Source organism: Mastigoproctus giganteus, chromosome 14 (assembly GCF_048544385.1).
Source record: "Mastigoproctus giganteus isolate SK-2022 chromosome 14, ASM4854438v1, whole genome shotgun sequence".
Taxonomy (NCBI): Eukaryota; Metazoa; Arthropoda; class Arachnida; order Uropygi; family Thelyphonidae; genus Mastigoproctus; species Mastigoproctus giganteus.
The window spans coordinates 14,742,134-14,759,596 of NC_143588.1; the positions used below are offsets into that span (position 1 = coordinate 14,742,134).

At 36.4% G+C, this 17,463-nt stretch overlaps 1 protein-coding gene across 3 annotated transcripts in view; it reads left to right on the top strand.

Annotated features, from left to right (window-relative positions):
* The first annotated feature begins 9,363 nt into the window (after positions 1–9,363).
* LOC150074989 (ubiquitin carboxyl-terminal hydrolase 47-like) overlaps positions 9,364–17,463 on the top strand; it is a 486,634-nt gene continuing 478,534 nt past the window's right edge. For all 3 annotated transcript variants that reach the window (XM_090388947.1, XM_090388945.1, XM_090388946.1), the window contains exon 1: positions 9,364–9,671. In XM_090388947.1, the coding sequence (XP_090245073.1) occupies positions 9,633–9,671 (39 nt within the window). In that variant the 5' untranslated portion in view covers positions 9,364–9,632. The remainder of the gene's footprint in view (positions 9,672–17,463) is intronic.

Below are 17,463 nucleotides of genomic sequence, written 5' to 3' on the forward strand. Positions count from 1 at the left end.
AATGCAGCGTCTACACTGCAGAATTAGTAGCAGTTCAGATAGCCCTGGAGTACTTCAGAACCACATATCATTTGAGAACAATAATATACTCTGATTCATTAAGTGCAATACAAGCCATTCAAACCACGACCAATACAACCCATCCAGTTCTAGTGCAAATTAAACAGATATTAACGGATTTAACAAAAGAAAAACAAGAAATACTTTTCTGCTGGATACCAGGACACAAAGGGATAAAAGGAAACGAAGAAGCTGATAGATTTGCAAAATCAACAACTAACCTTCAGAAACAACCTTTCCCAGTTCCGTATCAGGATTATAAACCAATCATTCAAAACCGCTCTCTGACACAATGGCAAGAACTCTGGCAAAAACAAACTTCAAATAAATTATATAAAATAAAACCAAAAGTTGAACATTGGAAAACAAGCACAAGAAAATCAAGGAGAGAGGAAGTTGTTCTGACTAGACTACGAATTGGACATACACACCTCACACATGGCTATTTACTACGTGCAGAAGAACCTCCAAGATGCCAAACATGCAATACTACCCAAACAATCAGACATATACTCATAGAATGCCCAACCTATGAAAATGATCGACGAAAGATTTTCTCATCATTATATAAAAGAAATCAAGACATCACCCTCAGAGATATCCTAGGTGACGAGGGACGGGTATCAGACATTTTCAGATTCATGCAGACAATCAACATCTACCATCTACTATAAATAATGATAGAGTATATAATCACAGAAAATATTTAACTCCAGTTAATACGACAAGATATAGAGAATCAATATACATACAAAGACATAATATAACAAATGAACTGGCGCATTATGATCTCCGTTGTCAATGTGCCAATAAACAACAAAACAACCAACCAATCAGAAACCAGACCTCTGCAACAGAGGTCTGAGAGGTCTAACAACAGAGAAAGAAAGCTCAAATGTGATGCCATATTTACCAGTACAAATTATTTCACTTAAAAACCGAACAATAGGTCAATCGGTCTGAATTGTTTTCATTTAAAGACTGTGGATTTAAAGATAGTGAAAAGAATTGACGTATATGTATCAATAATATTCACCGCTTTTATATTAGATAATATTCCAATCTATGCGCTTATAAATAGTCTAACTTAAACTATACTTGTGCTGCAATATTGTTAGTATAATAGTGATAGCCTCTGGATGTATTGTGATGGAAATTTATCGAATCAGTGCGAAATCCGTTTCGATTTGTTCAAATCGATACAAATAATTTCAGTGACCAGTGCAACGAGAAGTGGAATCATTTATCTGGCTGACTAACCTTTAAGACGTCAATATCTGAAATACGTATTAAAATATCTCAATTATAAGACATTCCAATTTACTAGCTCACTCTGTTTATCTGCATAGTTGTTAAATATACCCATTACATCCATTTTTCTTTTAACATGCTCCTATTTTGGTTTGTTTTACCAGTACGAATTATTTAGTACTAGTAATGGCCACATGGTGGAAGGAAGCCTATGGCTTATGCTGCACCAGCTAAAAATAAAAAATAAAATAATAATAATAATAATAAATAAAATAAAAATTAATAAATAATAATAAAATAAATAAATAAAATAAAAATTAATAAATAATAATAAAATAACAAAATATATGTATATATATTTATATAAATGACGGATAGTATCATCATAATATATCTTATCAAATGTTGACATTTGATAAGATATATTACGTTGTTTCTATCCTGAATATTATACGTATATGTTTCTTTATACCTGTTAAATAATATACCTGTAAATTTACAACGTCATAAAATATTGTTAAGCGGAAGATATGGAAACAGAATTACAATATTAAATTAATGCCTTTACAAAAAGGAAATACCCAATTCAATAAATACATTATACCATTTCAGAAGCAAAATATAGAATAAATAATCGTTGTACTTTGAAAGAGTTAAAAAATAATGATAAAAAAAAAAAGCGTTAAAGTTATACTTCCATACCATAGTCAGTTTATCGAATGGGGCTTCGTGACATATTTTCTGCTACTGACATAGTTTTAATTCTGTCTTCATGTAACAGACCAGGTATTTTATTTAATAGATGTAAAGAAGCATATACATGCAACATTCAGGATATAAACAACATAATATATCTTATCAAATGTCAGCACGACTGTAACCCATGCTGTATAGGCAGACCAAAACTAAAAATATTAGAGCCTATTATCATAGAAATAGCCTTCATTCCAATTATTCTGCAATAGAACTTAGCCAACATGCACAGTCACATAACCGTCGCCCTCAAATTGACACACACACACACACACACACACACACACACACACACACACACACACACACACACACACACACACACACACACACACACACACACACACACACACACACATTTAATGATAATTTATATGGGATGCATATAAATTATCAGGTGACGCAGAAGCCTGTGACAGATATAAGCTAGTCTGTAATCAAGTCACAAAAGAGGTTCGACAGGCGAAGGCGGATTACAAGAAATCTTTGGCAAAAGATGCTAAGAATAACAGCAAGGATTTCTTTACTTATATAAACTCTAAAAGGAAGGGGATGAATATGATTGGTCCACTTGACATCGATGGTTCGACTGTTGATGATCCTGCTCAGATAGCAAACAAACTGAATCAGTATTTTGCATCTACATTCACACGTGAGGAATTATTACAATTTGAAAATGGAAGAAGGTTATCAAATTGTAGCAGTGTGCTTAATGATTTTGTAATAACTGAGAGCAAAGTGGAGGAGAAATTGTTGAAGTTAAACATAAGAAAGGCACCTGGGGTGGATGGGATCTATCCAGTTATTTTAAAGGAGGCGGCAAAGCAACTAAGCAAACCCTTAGCCATAATTATGAGAGCATCCTTGGACTCAGGGGAGGTTCCCACGGACTGGAGATGTGCAAATGTGTCCCCAATTCACAAAGGGGGATCGAAGGGTGACACGAGTAATTACAGACCAGTTAGTTTAACTTCTGTTCCGGGTAAAATAATGGAGTCGCTGGTTAAAGATGCATTGCAGGATCATCTAGACAAGACTGCATCAATAATTCAAACACAGCATGGGTTTGTTAAGGGAAAGTCTTGTCTGACAAATTTGATTGGTTATTATGATGTGGTCACAAAGGAACTGGATGCAAAAAATAATTTTGATATCATATACTTGGATTTCAGGAAAGCTTTTGACACTGTTGCGCATGGAAGATTACTGTACAAATTGGAGCAGAATGGTATTAAGGGTAAGTTGCTACAATGGATAAAAGGATGGTTAAGTGGGAGAAGACAGAGGGTGGTAATCAATGGGTGCTGCTCTTCGTGGACTAATGTTATTAGTGGAGTCCCACAGGGTTCGGTGTTGGGTCCACTGTTGTTTTGTGTATTTATCAATGATATTGATGAAGGTATATCAGGCTTAATGTCGAAGTTTGCAGATGACACAAAGGTTGGCAGGGTTGTTAATGACAGTAATGGCAGTGTGCTACTGCAACAGGATCTAGATAATTTGGGCAGATGGGCTAAGAAGTGGCAACTGAAGTTCAACCTTGACAAATGCAAAGTACTGCATATGGGTAGAAGTAACCCCAGAGAAACGTACCAACTGTGTGGTACTAGACTTAAGGTGGTAGAAAATGAAAAAGACCTGGGAGTAATTGTGCAGTCAGATATGAAGTTTTCTGAGCAGTGCAGACAGGCTGCTAGGGCGGGTAATGGGGTTTTGTTAATGATATATAGGAATTTTGCTAGCAGGGAAAAGGAGGTGATTGTCCCTCTGTATAAGGCAATGGTCAGACCACGCCTTGAGTACTGCGTACAGGTCTGGAGGCCTCATTTTAGGAAGGATGTAGATTTGCTTGAGCGTGTACAGAGAAGAGCAACACGATTGGTGAGGGGAATGAAGGGATTCTCTTACCAAGAGAGGCTTAAGTTCTGCAAATTGCAGTGGCTGGAGACTAGGCACCTGCGCGGTGATCTGATTGAGGTCTATAAGGCCTTGAATGGGTTGAGCACGCTGAATTCTGATGGGATCCTTCCACTTGTTCAGATTACCAACCTACGGGGACATAAGTTCAAATTAAGAAAGGACAGATGTAGAATAGATGTGCGGAAATTTGCCTTTAGCCAGCGGGTGGTTAATTGCTGGAACAAACTTCCATCTGTCGTTGTAGAAGTTGATAGGTTAAATAAATTTAAGGAGGAACTGGACAGGCATTTGGAGGGAATGGTGTGATTTTTTTTTTTTTTTTTTGGCTGATGCTGCATAAGCTCCTACACTTGCTTTCTTGCATCATGTGCCACTACTACTACTACTACACACACACACCTTACTTGAAATAGCCAACTGACGACTTCTACGAAAGTTTCCTGTTAAGACTCTTGGTTACTCGGTTCACATCACAACACAATTTTAATTAAGTATGAAAACCTAAGTAAAGAGAAGTGCATTCCTTTTTCCTTGGGGAATTTTTAAATTTGGTTTTCACTTTAAAATTTTTTGTCTTCGAACCATACGGATTAAGAGGCGCGTAACGTAAAAGGCAGAAACCCTTGCTAAAACTTAATGGTTAACTAGGGGGTTTCGCCAACCCCCACGCCGCTTTTCTATGTAAAATGTAGAGGTATAACGGAGTAAGTCATACCTAGAAGTATGACGGAGGCCAGACGTAGCCGAGTGGTCAGGAGCGAGACTGCATAGCACGCGTTCCTTGAGTGACCGGGGTTCAAGCCTGTGACTACTAAATACGATTAATATTTGTATTGACGATTTATTGTAAATTCTACTGACATGGTTGTCGTGCCGGAGTATAAACAGAAAATTTATTATTATTATAAGTAAAAGACGCCTGTTAAAACGCACTGATCGATATCTATCCAGGAAATGACCTATGTAATTATTTACCTGTGCATTTGTAGTGATGTAATTGCCCTACCTTTTACCTTACCACGTGACTCGAATCCCTCTTCTTCCATTGATTACCCTCACTGCCCACCACGCCGCATTCTCAAGGTCGAATAAATATAACTATGTAATTATTTTCCTACGTTTACAGAGGTCACTCAGTAAAAGGCCTTTTACTTTGGCTTCCATAATGAATGAGGAATATTAAGAGCAACAATATTCCAACTAAATTATTTAACTGAAATATTTACGAACTATAGAAATATTTAAAACATTCACGAAATACTAAAATATTTACAAATATACAAATTATATCGGCACGATGATTCCCTTCATCAGTTGATATTAATATATAAAAAACGTTACAATGGAACATCAAATGGTACCAGGCGTGGTTATGTATTAGACAGTGAAGCATGTGCACGAAGTTGGTGAACGTTATGGAAGCAGTAGTCTTGCAATGCGGCGAACGTTGACATGCATTCCACGTAAGCAAACTATATTGTCAATAGCAAGAATTCTTCCCCCACTGACTCATTTGTGTGCCTTCCATTTAACGTTCACCAACCTCGTACACATGCTTCATTGTCTAGTACATGACCACGCCCATCATCAGTTGATGTCCCATTGTAACGTTTTTTGTATATTAATGTCAGCTGATGAAGGAACCAATCGTCCCTGTATAGTAGAGATATGATTGTAAATAGGTTAGTATTTTGTAAATATTTTAGTTTTTTTTTAAATATTTGTATAGTTTTGTTATTATTTGTATAATAATGACATTATACTAACATTATAACGCACTGATCGAAATCTAACCTGTGCATTTGTAGTGACGTAATTTGTAGTGGCTCGAATAAATATCACTAAGGAGGAAAACTTTTGTAATGTATAGATAGATAATGGTTTTACCAGTACAGTACTCATTTCACATGAAACCGACTCAACATTACAATGGCTACGCCAACCATTTGCATTTGCCTCTATTTGTGCTTTTTGACCACCACAAATTCACTGTTCTACTCAGTCAAGTTCCACCACGAAGCCTTTAAGGACTGCTGTGAAATTACTGTTTCACAGAAATTATCAAGTTTTATTAGACATTCAGATAGCGTTTTTTTCCCAAAACCTGGGGATTTTCGTCCAGCAAAATAGGCAAATTGAAAAGAGAACACAAACAATTTACAGACACAATACACATGGGTATATGAATTAGCTTTCCGGACGAAAAACTCCCTAGTTTCTGGGGGAAAACCTTGCTATTTGGTTTTGTTATTCGAAGCCGAAGTCGCCCGATTTTAATTTTGTATCCCCTGTGTCCTATTGGTGCCTTGTTGCGATATTCGCTGGGTCTGCATTAGAACTTATCCAACACTTCAACGAATTCACGAAATCCATTTACTATATTTCTTGCATGAGTGTAGAAGCAAACATATGTGCCCCTGTTTTTTGCTCTTCGCAACCCTAACATAGCCTATATAATTCCTTCAGTTACTCCCTAGATGACAGGAGTACCTGAAGGAATGTAAACTCATGTAAACCCACAGTAGGCCTTGTAATCCTCACATTTTGTTTTCCAGGATGCTGCATATTCCAGTAGAAGCATCACAAGAATCAGTTTCTCATTTCTCTGTTGTTGTTAAACTATTAGTCTCTGTACTACCCCTTCCCCCACCCCCAATTCCTATAAGTGCAGTCTGTCCAGTTAACAAGCCAAAATTACAAATGCTTACAAATTGACTTGCTTGGAATAAAATTGTAATTAAGCAAAAAAATTTCTAAACAAAACAGGATTGGGTGCAGTTCACCAGTAATAATAAGATTTGGAATTTTTTTTATGAAATAATATTATTTCATAAAAATTTATCATTATTTCATTTCACTTCAGATTTCGTTGAAAATGTTAGGGTGCCTAGAACAGTCAGGAATGCAAAATTACATTGTTCTAGCTTTTTTAAATGGATCCCAGCACATTCATACAGTTGTTCTAGGAGAGGCGAATAAAGGATGATGATGTGTATGTGATTGACAGTAACTGAGAGTTAAACTCAAAGTATTTTCTGCAGTTTATCCAGGTTCTGGGTAAGAATCGTCCCATTCTGATCCTGCCGCTGTCCAGCAGTGTTCCGATTTTCTTTGTTAAAATTGGTTTGCCATAGTTGCTAATGGGTACACGGCTTTTGTCAATCTCGCGGAAGAGTTAGATCACCCCTGTACAGACATTATATAGGAGGGTGGCTAATATAGACATCCTACAACAAATTGAAAATCAGAAAATACATAAGAATAAATAAATCAATAAATACATAAGAATAAATACATCTACAGTCACTTGACACAAAAATCGTTCATTACAGATGATCAAGAGTTCACAGGCACAAATTCCACAGAAATGTACACTCTCCTCTTCATTAAATTTGTATTGTGGTATGCAAGTCTGCTGCTATCATAAACTTGGGGAATCCCTCAGGGATTCCCCAAGTGAGGTTGTATTCTGCACGGAATTCTTGGTGTTGTACAATTACGTTTCTTGGCTTCAAAATGGTCTTGATAATCTGTAATAGTTTGTCTTCAATGCGGAAGTAAACCGACAAAATATTTTCAAGGGCAGATAAGGAAACATTATCAAAAGTTGCCTTAATGTCAAGGAATATGATATCAATTTGGGCCTTTTCATTTAAAGCTTGTACTCTGAAGAGTCTCCAACAAATTAGTAATAGTGGATCTTCTTTGTACTACAGTATGGAGGTGGGATGGCTTGTGTGCAAAACATTGTTGGATTAAAGCAGGGAGGATGGCTTTTTCAAAGAGTTTTAAAAGCGATCAACTGATCGATATGGGCCGAAAGTCTGAAGGATCTTTAGGGTTCTTCTTTTTTGGTACCGGCCTCACATAGTAGTGATTCCATCTCTGGGGGACAACTCCATCTTTCAGGATGTTTCGGAATATGTTCAACAACACATCAACAATATAGGCGCTACAAATTTTTAAAATAAAAATTGGCAACCTGTCGGGGCCGATTGTAGATTTGTAAGGCAAGGAATTAATAGCATTGATGAGATTTTCTCTAGAAACAGTGATATCGGATAATGCATTCACAAAACACTGCCCATTTGCCAAAAAATGTTGTGCCATGTCCTCAGACCGGTATTCTTGATAATTTGTAACGTTCACTTCACCTGGTAGCCTTTCAAAGTATTCTTTAGCCCAGTGTCTGAATGTAGTTTCATCCATTTCAAAGTTAGTAGCCTTTTATGCTGACAATTCGTTTTGAATGTCGTAGTTTTCTTAGAATCTCTCCGTAGTGAGCAAGTCGTTTCTTTTTCAAGAAGATGGCTCTTTTTTTCTTATAGTCCGTGAGATTTTCATTAAATCCGTAATTTCTCCATTTCCGATAAGCCTTTTGCTTGGCCACGAACGTATTTTTAAAACCTTGTTGAACCACGATTTGTTTTTGTCTGTGATTCTTACCTCCTTCAAGGCACCCAGGTTAGAAATCAATAAGAGCTGTTCCCCAATCAAATTGGTAGCTTCTTCCACCGTTTATTATAGAGAGTATCCCAGTTGTAGGTCCTAAGATGTTCTAAAATAATTTCATGTTTTACAAACTTCACGGAGTATATTTTCTTAGTTTGACTTGTTTGCTCATCGATTTGTTGCACACCTGCTCTATTGGATGAGGAAATTTCGCAGCGTAATGGCCAGTGATCTGACTGGAATTTAGTTTGAGGGGTGACATTTTTTATCGTATTCAGATTATGATACAATATGTCCAAATACTGTTCTCCCCTAGTCAATTTTTCACAACATGGCTGAGTTAATCGGTCTCAGGAGAGAGTAGCATGGTTTTTTATCCCGGAAACTGGTTTTCCTTCCAGAAAACAAAAAATCCACATCAGAACAAACGCAAATTGCGCCAATAGACGAGGAGCAATGTGGCCTTAGTCGCAGATGCTTCTAAAACCCAACAACAACAACAACAACAACATTATACGCATAATGTTGTTGGGTGGAACAAACTTCCATCTGTCGTTGTGGAAGTTGATAGGTTAAATAAATTTAAGGACGAACTGGACAGACATTTAGAGGGAATTGTTTTGTAAATTTTTTTTTTTTTTTTGGGTCATGCTGCATAAGCTCTATGAATTTGCTTTCTTGCATCACATGCCGCTACTACTACTATTTTCCAATTTCATTTGTATTCGAAATATAATCGTTATGATTTTTGATGCGCTAAAACATCGACATAACGTATGATTTTATATTTCAACAACCTTTCACCGCATTATTTTTTCATTCAAGCCATTATTCTTTTTTATGGTATATTTTTTTCATAATAAATGAAGTGGCGACGTAGTTTATTCTCTGTTGATCAGTATATTAAACATCCTGAAGTTGGCAAGCTGGATTGAAATTGCGGGATTTAAAATTGTTCCGATATCAAGAAATTTTTCTTGGAATGTGTCTGATGATGTGATTGGCTCTGGTGTCAAATTTCAAGCGCGTAGACGATGGCATGCAACCAAAGAGAGACAGTGTTCCATATAATCGTGAAGGAAATGAGTTTCTGTCGTCTGCGCTAAACGGGCTTCGCACTCGTGGTTAGGTGTTGACTGCTCTACGCGTGGATTATTCAAGATTCGTCCACTCACTGGTTGTGTGATATTTCAAAAATGGTACCGGGTGAAAACACCCAGATGGTACCTTTGGAGGTAAAACAATCTTTTTAAAGATGTAATCTGATTGACAGTATTTTATTTCCACTATTTGTATGACGTTCAGAGGGCAGTTCGTTGACAGCCATGTTACAGTAAATTCAGCTCTACATTAAAAGCAGACACCGAAATATCCAAGTTCAGCTTTTCTTTTAAGTGGAAAGTTTAAAAATGAATGGTCTCTTTCACAGAAATCATTACAGCGACATTAACACCACATTCACTTAATTTTATTTTTTATTATGAAGATAGTAATATACGTGATATGAGGATGTTTAAAGGGCAGTGTTGTTTTTGCTTTGATTGCGCTTTAGTCACATGGTCACTTTGGGGGACAAAATAAAAAGCACGATAACATTGATGTAAACGTTAGTCCCTGTGCATTTTAAAGTATAACGAGAGTACCAGTGTTTATGACATATTAATAAAAATACATACGTCAGAAATTAATAATATGTCCAAAGCCTTATATAAATATGTTTGCTAGACAGAAATGAAAAGAATTGACGCTGCCGAATTAACTGATGGTTAAGTAAATACATTAATTTTCGAATACGAACATTGATTTTTGCCTATGGTCATCAGTGCTAAAATCAGTAGAATGAGAAGTTGAAAAGTAAACCTAATGAAAGGAAAAAGTGTTTTAGATTTCTGCTGGAAGCCATATGCCCATTCCTGTACAATATATAATTGCCTCTTTACTCAAGGATATTACAAATAGTTACTTTCCTGTGCCTATTTGTCGTGAAACTTCTTAGGAAAAAAAATTGGGAAATTAAAGCATAAACAACTTAATAGTGGAATATTTTGAGCTAACCTATCTTGAGTTAATTGCTTTGTGTATCCATTATTTTTTTTTATTACTCCCACAACACAATATAAAAGTTTCCAATTTTTGCACTGAAAAAGTATCATATAAAGAAGATCTATTAAAAAAATTGACATTAATTAATTTACATGCCTTATACTTTTCAACTTTATTAAAATATAGTATTACAAATGAATATTGTGAACATTAAATTAATGTTGTGGTTATTAAAATGTGTGGTTCTTGATCCCCGGAGTCGCAAGCAACTTGAGAAGTCACAAAAAGTTTTATTTTATAATGTTGCAGTCTGCTTTCAGTTTATATATATATAGAGAGAGATTAAAATTTAATTATTAAAAATAAGTAGCATATTTCTTTCTTTCTGAACTCTTACCCAAATAAAATCCTTCATTTTATTCACTGCTGGAACGCTGAGATTTACACACCTTAATTTTAGGAGGTCAGAGTGTCACAAAGTTTGAGAACACCTGACATAAAGGAGCGATTGTTTCAAAAGTAGGGGTAAGAAAATTGGGTTGATGTTACTGATTGAGACTGACAACTGAGATTAAAGGAACTGACAAGCTTAGTTCATTTATAGCACCATTGACCAGTTCGTTTTAAAAATTAAAGTGGTGCTGCCCCTCTATCCTTCAGTGTTAACAGTTTGCAATAAAAGCACCATTCATAATGTTTCCTTTATTTTTTCTATCCTTTATTTGGCCCTATAACACAAACATATAATATTTCTGAACATGTTCTACTTTTTATTTAAGCCTACACTTCATAAGGACTGGATCTCAGATATATACTCAGGAATAGGACAATGGGACACCATTGTCCCACCATTTTGATGAGTACTCCAAATTCAGAGAATAAAACAAAATCATTTTGATTGATAAGCTCTCCAATTTATTTTATTATTATTATTTTTTTTTGGCTGGTGCTATATAAGCTTTCTTTCTTACATCATTTGCCGTTACTACTGCTACTAATGTTAATTGAGAAAATATTCTCTTAATCAGTCCTAAAGAAGCAGACTTAATAGGGAACTGAGTACTTGAACTGTTTTAGTGATTCTCATTAAATGAATTAAGTGACATTAGTATTCAAATAGTGGCTTTTTGCAGTAATCAGGATCTTTGTCGTAGTATAGCAGTTTTGTATCCCAAATTCGCAAAGGGGATCAAAGGGTGACAAGTGATTACCAACCTGTTAGTTTAACATCTGTTCCAGCAAATTAATGGAGTCACCGGTTAAAGAATTAATGCAGGATCATCTAGACAAGCTTGCAGTTATAGTTCAGACACAGCATGGGTTTCTTAAGGGAAAATCTTGTCTGACCAATTTCATTGGATACTACGATTTGGTCACAAAGGAACTGGTTGCAAAACATAATTTTGATATCATATACTTGGATTTCTGGAAAGCTTTTGATACTGTTGCATATAAAAGACTGCTGTAGAAATTGGAGCAGTATTGGTATTAAGGACAAATTGCTGCTATGGATAAAGGGATGGTTGAGTGAGAGAAGACAGAGTGGTAATCAGTGGACACTGCTCTTTGTGTATTCATGTTAATAGTGAAGTCCCCCATTGTTGTTTTCTGTATTTATCAGTGATATTGATGAAGGTATATCAGGCTTATTAATGTCCATGTTTGCAGATGAGACAAAGGTTGCCAGGGTTGCTAATGACAATAATGACAATATGCTACTGTAACAGGATCAATAAACGTTGGGCAGATGTTCTAAGAAGTGACAAGGGTAGCAAGTATATGGGTAGCAGTAATCCCAGAGTAACATACCAACTGTGTGTTACTACACTCAGGGTAGTGGAGAATGAAAAAGACCTCGGGTAATTGTGCAGTCAGATATGAAGTTCTCTGAGCAGTTTAGACAGGCTGCCAACAGAGCTCATGTGGTTTTGTCAATGATATGCAGGAATTTTGCTAGCAGTGATAAGGAGGTGATTATCCCTTTGTATAAGGCAATGGTCCCTTTGTATAAGGCAATGGTCAGGCCACACCTTGAGTACTGCATACTGGTCTGGAGGCCTCATTTTAGGAAAGATGTACAGCTGCTGGAATGAGTACAGAGAAGGGTAACTGGATTAGGCAGCCCTGAGTTGAACTGATTGAGGTGTTTAAGACTTTGTATGGTTTGGGCAAGCTCAGTGCTGATGAGATTCTTCCTCTTTCTGAGATTACACATTGAGGGTGTATAAATAAAGCAACTTGAGGTAGGCAATGGGAAGGATTCGGCTAAGAATGCAAAGAAAAGTAGCAGAAAATTAATTGCTTCCTTTAACAATAGAAGGAAAGGGATGAGTCAGATTAGCCCACTAGATGTGAATGGCATAACTATTGATGATCCTGTTCAAGTTGCTAACAAACTAAATAAATATTTTGATCTATATTCACATGCATAAGCCTCAAGCTTCCTTGTACTATGTGGCTAATAATAATAATAATTTGAAGTCATTTTTAGGAATGGAGCTGAACGGTTTTGTGACTGAGTAGAAAACGGATGAGAAATTGTCTAAGGTAAAAGTAAATAGGGCACCCAGGGCTCATGAGATCTGATACTTATCTAATTATAGTAAAAGCAGCCATAAGAAGTAAGCATACATTTAGCTCTAATTATGAGAGCATCTTTCGATTCACGGGAGGTCCCTGCAGATTGCAGATTTGCCTTTGTTTCCCCAATTCCCAATAGTGGGGGGGATAAAAGTGAAATGAATAATTGCAGACGTGTAATCAATGGGCGCTGCTCGCTCTTGGACTAGCGTTATTAGTGGAGTCCCCAAGTATTCAGTGCTAGGCTCGTTGTTTTCATTGTTCTGCATGAGTGATCAGCTTGTTTTAAACATTTAAATGATTAGTTACTTCAAAACCTGATATTCGTTTCTGATTAAATTAGAAATTTCTTCATTTTCATCTTTGTGAGCCTGTCTTTCACATGATATTCGTCTACGCCTTCCAACAACTGAAGGTGTAGATAAATTTTAAATATATATGCAAGACAATTTTCATATATCATATATTTTTCTTGAAATATATTTAAAACTTTTTCTTCTGTGATGATCAGCTATGAACTTAAGATGTGAAGATTTAAGCAGATCTGTCAAAACCAGCTACATTTTCCACTGACATTTTGAAAATGTTACATTGCATTTTTTACATTTAGTTTGAAAATGTAACTGTTAGTTTGTGAAAAAACTGTTTTTTCACAAACTAATAGTTACATTTGTCCCTCAATCCTGCTAAATGTTAAGTGATACCTTTGACATATATATTTCTGGGATTCAGGCATGCTATCGTTAACAGGAGATACTGCTTCTACAGGGATGGTATACATAGAAAGGGTGCAAGAATATTTGCTGATGCTATCAAGGCAGTATTATGTGGGTCAGAAGACTGCTAGCTTGGGAGGATTCACCAACTAATAGATTAACAGTAGTTGCAGGCAGAGGTGAAAGGGCAGCAGCCTGGAAAGCAAGTTGCTGGGGATTGAAGAATTGCTGGGAGTCATCATGGAACAAGTAAATACATGGGCTATGTTAGGGTAACTAAGAGTAAAAATAGGTACATGTATATTTGCATGTACACCAATGCTACGAGTATAGTAAATAAATTTGAAGTGCTGGTCAAAACATCAAAGGCAGATGTTGGGATATCAGAGATGTGGTGTCACACAGATATAAGGAATCCAGAATTGGAATTTGGGGAGTACAATGTGCATAGACAGGATAGGAAGAGAGGAGGGTTTATGCTGTTAGTTAAGAAACACAAATCTAAGGCAGTGCATCCAGTTGACTTGTGGACAGTGCAATATTGAGTCAGTTTGGTGTGATATACACTGTGAAAGCAGAAATGAGGGTAAGGGTGTGTTTTAGTTCTGATGACTCTGATGAGTACAACGAACAATTGTACAGAGAAATAGTGGGCCAGTAAATCAGAATGTTTTATAATGGGGGATTTTAACTTCCCAGATATTGACTGGAACTTGTGGGGTGGTCACTCGCACATTAGCAAGACCTTTGTGAATTTATTGTATGATTGCTTTCTACAGTAGCATGTTGGAGAGGCAACCAGAGGAAGTAATACTCTTGATCTTATTATCAGCAGTGATTATTCATGCATAAAGAATTTGGAGATAAATTTTTTGAAAGATAGGGTACATTACATGGAAAAGTACAGTAAATATTGGACCGTAAAGTAAATATATAGGATTGTGAAATAAATTATTTCTGAGACAATTACAAAAGAGAAACGCTATTATACTACATAACCAATGGCAATTCACACCTTGGCAACTATACAAGATATAGTTGCCAAGGTGTGAATTTTACTACTTCAGTATGTTCAATTTAATAAACAAAACCAAATGCATTTTATTAGTTTCATTCGGAAAATGAATTTTATGATTATTTTATTTTAATTATTAAGGTCATAGCTATTTTGCTAGTTTTGAGTGGTGCTAAATACATTAAAATTGTTTGACTTTGGAACCTGTGTGTGTGTGGGGGTGGTAGATTAATGTTTTTTCTATGGTAGCCTTGAAGACATTGCCACATTCTGTCTTTGTAATAAAATTACTACAACTTCCAAAATATATACATATATTGTGTATGGTATATTATTTACCTTTTCCACATATGGTATATTATTATTTACTTCTGTATATGAATACTGAGAAGTTTATTTCTCTGACTTCTGGACTTTTCTTTTAGTCAGCCTGTAACAGTTATAATTGGATAAAAGTTACTATGTTGATTACAAAATGATAGTGTAACAGTTCTAAAACATTCAGTAAGCATTAACGAAGTTAATTTCTTATATGAATTGTGTAACTCAAAGAAAGTAATAGTGGTAGAGGCATGTGATGCAAGAAAACAAGCTTATTCAGCATCAGCCAAAAAAAAAAACAAAAAAAACCATTTCACACATCCATTCCCTGTCCAGCTCATCCTTGAATTTATTTAAGCTATCAACTTCCATAACAAAAGATGGAAGTTTGTTCCAGCAATCAACTACCCGCTGGCTAAAGGCAAATTTCCACACATTTATCCAACAACAGTCTTTCCTCAATTTGAATTTATGCCCCCTTGGGTTTATAATCTGAGCAAGAGGAAGAATCCCATCAGAATTGTGCCTGCTCAACCCATTCAAGGCCTTATACACCTCAATCAAGATCACCTTGCAGGGACCTAGTCTTCAAATGCTGCGATTTGCAGAACTTAAGCCTTTCGTGGTAAAACCACCCTTTTATTTCCCCTCACCAATCTTGTTGCCCTTCTCTGTACTCGCTCAAGTAACTCTACATCCTTCCTACAATGATGCCTCTAGACCTGTATGCAGTATTCAAGGTGTGGCCTTATACAAAGAGATAATCACCTCCTTTTTTCCTACTAGCAAAATTCCTGTATATCACTGACAATATCCCATGACCTGCTCTGGCAGCCTGTCTCCACTGCTCAGAAAATTTCATATCTTGCTGCACAATTACTCCCAGGTCTCTTTTTCATTTTCTGCCACCCTAAGTGTAGTACCACATAGTTGGTACATTTCTCTGGGGTTACTTCTACCCATATGCAGTACTTTGTGTTTGTCAATGTTAGATTTCAGTTGCCACTTCTCAGCCCATCTGCCCAACTTTTCTAGATCCTGTTGCACATTGCCATTGCTGTCATTAATAACCCTGCCAACCTTTGTATCATCTGCAAACTTTGATATTAAGCCTGATATACCTTCATCAATATCATTAATAAAGATACAAAACAACAGTGGACCCAATGCCAAAACCTGGGGGACTCCATTAATAACATTAGTCCACAAAGAGCAGCATCCATTGATTACCACTCTCTGTCTTCTTTCACTCAACCACACTTTTATCCATTGTAACAACTACAATACTTACCCTTAAAACCATACTGCTCCAATTTGTACAGTAGTCTTCCATGTGCAACGGTGTCAAAAGCTTTCCTGAAATTCAAGTACCGGGTGATTATAAAATAAGTTTTCACTTATTTCACTTCACTACCATCGTCAATAACCATTATGGCTCTTACAAAAAAGGAACATGCTCTTTTAGTAAAACTGTTCTACCAGAATAATAGTAATGCTAATTCAGCACTACGTGAACTTAAACTTCGTAAACTTAAAGGTTTTCATAAAGGATCTTCGATGTCAGTGTGGCTTTGAAAACTAATAAAGAATTTTGAAGCGACTGTGGAGTTAGGTGTAATTCCAGGCAGGGGTGCCCATGTATTGTACGTGGGCATCCAATGTGGGCGATGTGGCAGTTGCAATGATCAGAATGCAAAACACTACCAGTCTTGTAGTGCCAGAGGTGTGTCAAGAGACTTGAATCTTCCTTGGTCTACTGTGCTTAAAGTGCTTTGAATAATTTTATGCTGGTTCCCATACAAGATTCACATCTTGTGATCAGCAACAACAAATAGACTGATATACGGTTTCTGGCTTGCATGGAACCTGACAATACATGGGCTCAAATAACCTTGTGGTCTGATGAGGTACATTTCGCTCTTCATGGGGCTGTAAATGAACAAACTGCCGAATATGGGGAACTTCTTGTCCATCTGCTGTGCATGAAAGACTACTACAAAGTCCTTACATTAGAGTATGGTGTGGATTCACAGCAGAGTTTATAATCGGACCATTTTTCTTTGAATAGTCTAAATCTCATGGCCCCGTAAGGTGTGCGGTAACTGGTGCACGGTACTGCACTCTTCTAAGAGATCACATTATTCCCCCTCTGCAAGAAAGGCAATGCTTAGAGAGTATTGCCTCCAAGCATTGCCTTGCTTGTAGAGCATAGATAGTATTCATGCAAGATGGTTCCCCTCCTCACATTGGTCAACAAGTGAAGGAACTGCTCTGTTCAACATTTGGAAATGATTGCATCATTTCTAGAGACTTTCTGTAGTTCTGACCAGCCCAATCTGCAGATCTCAATCC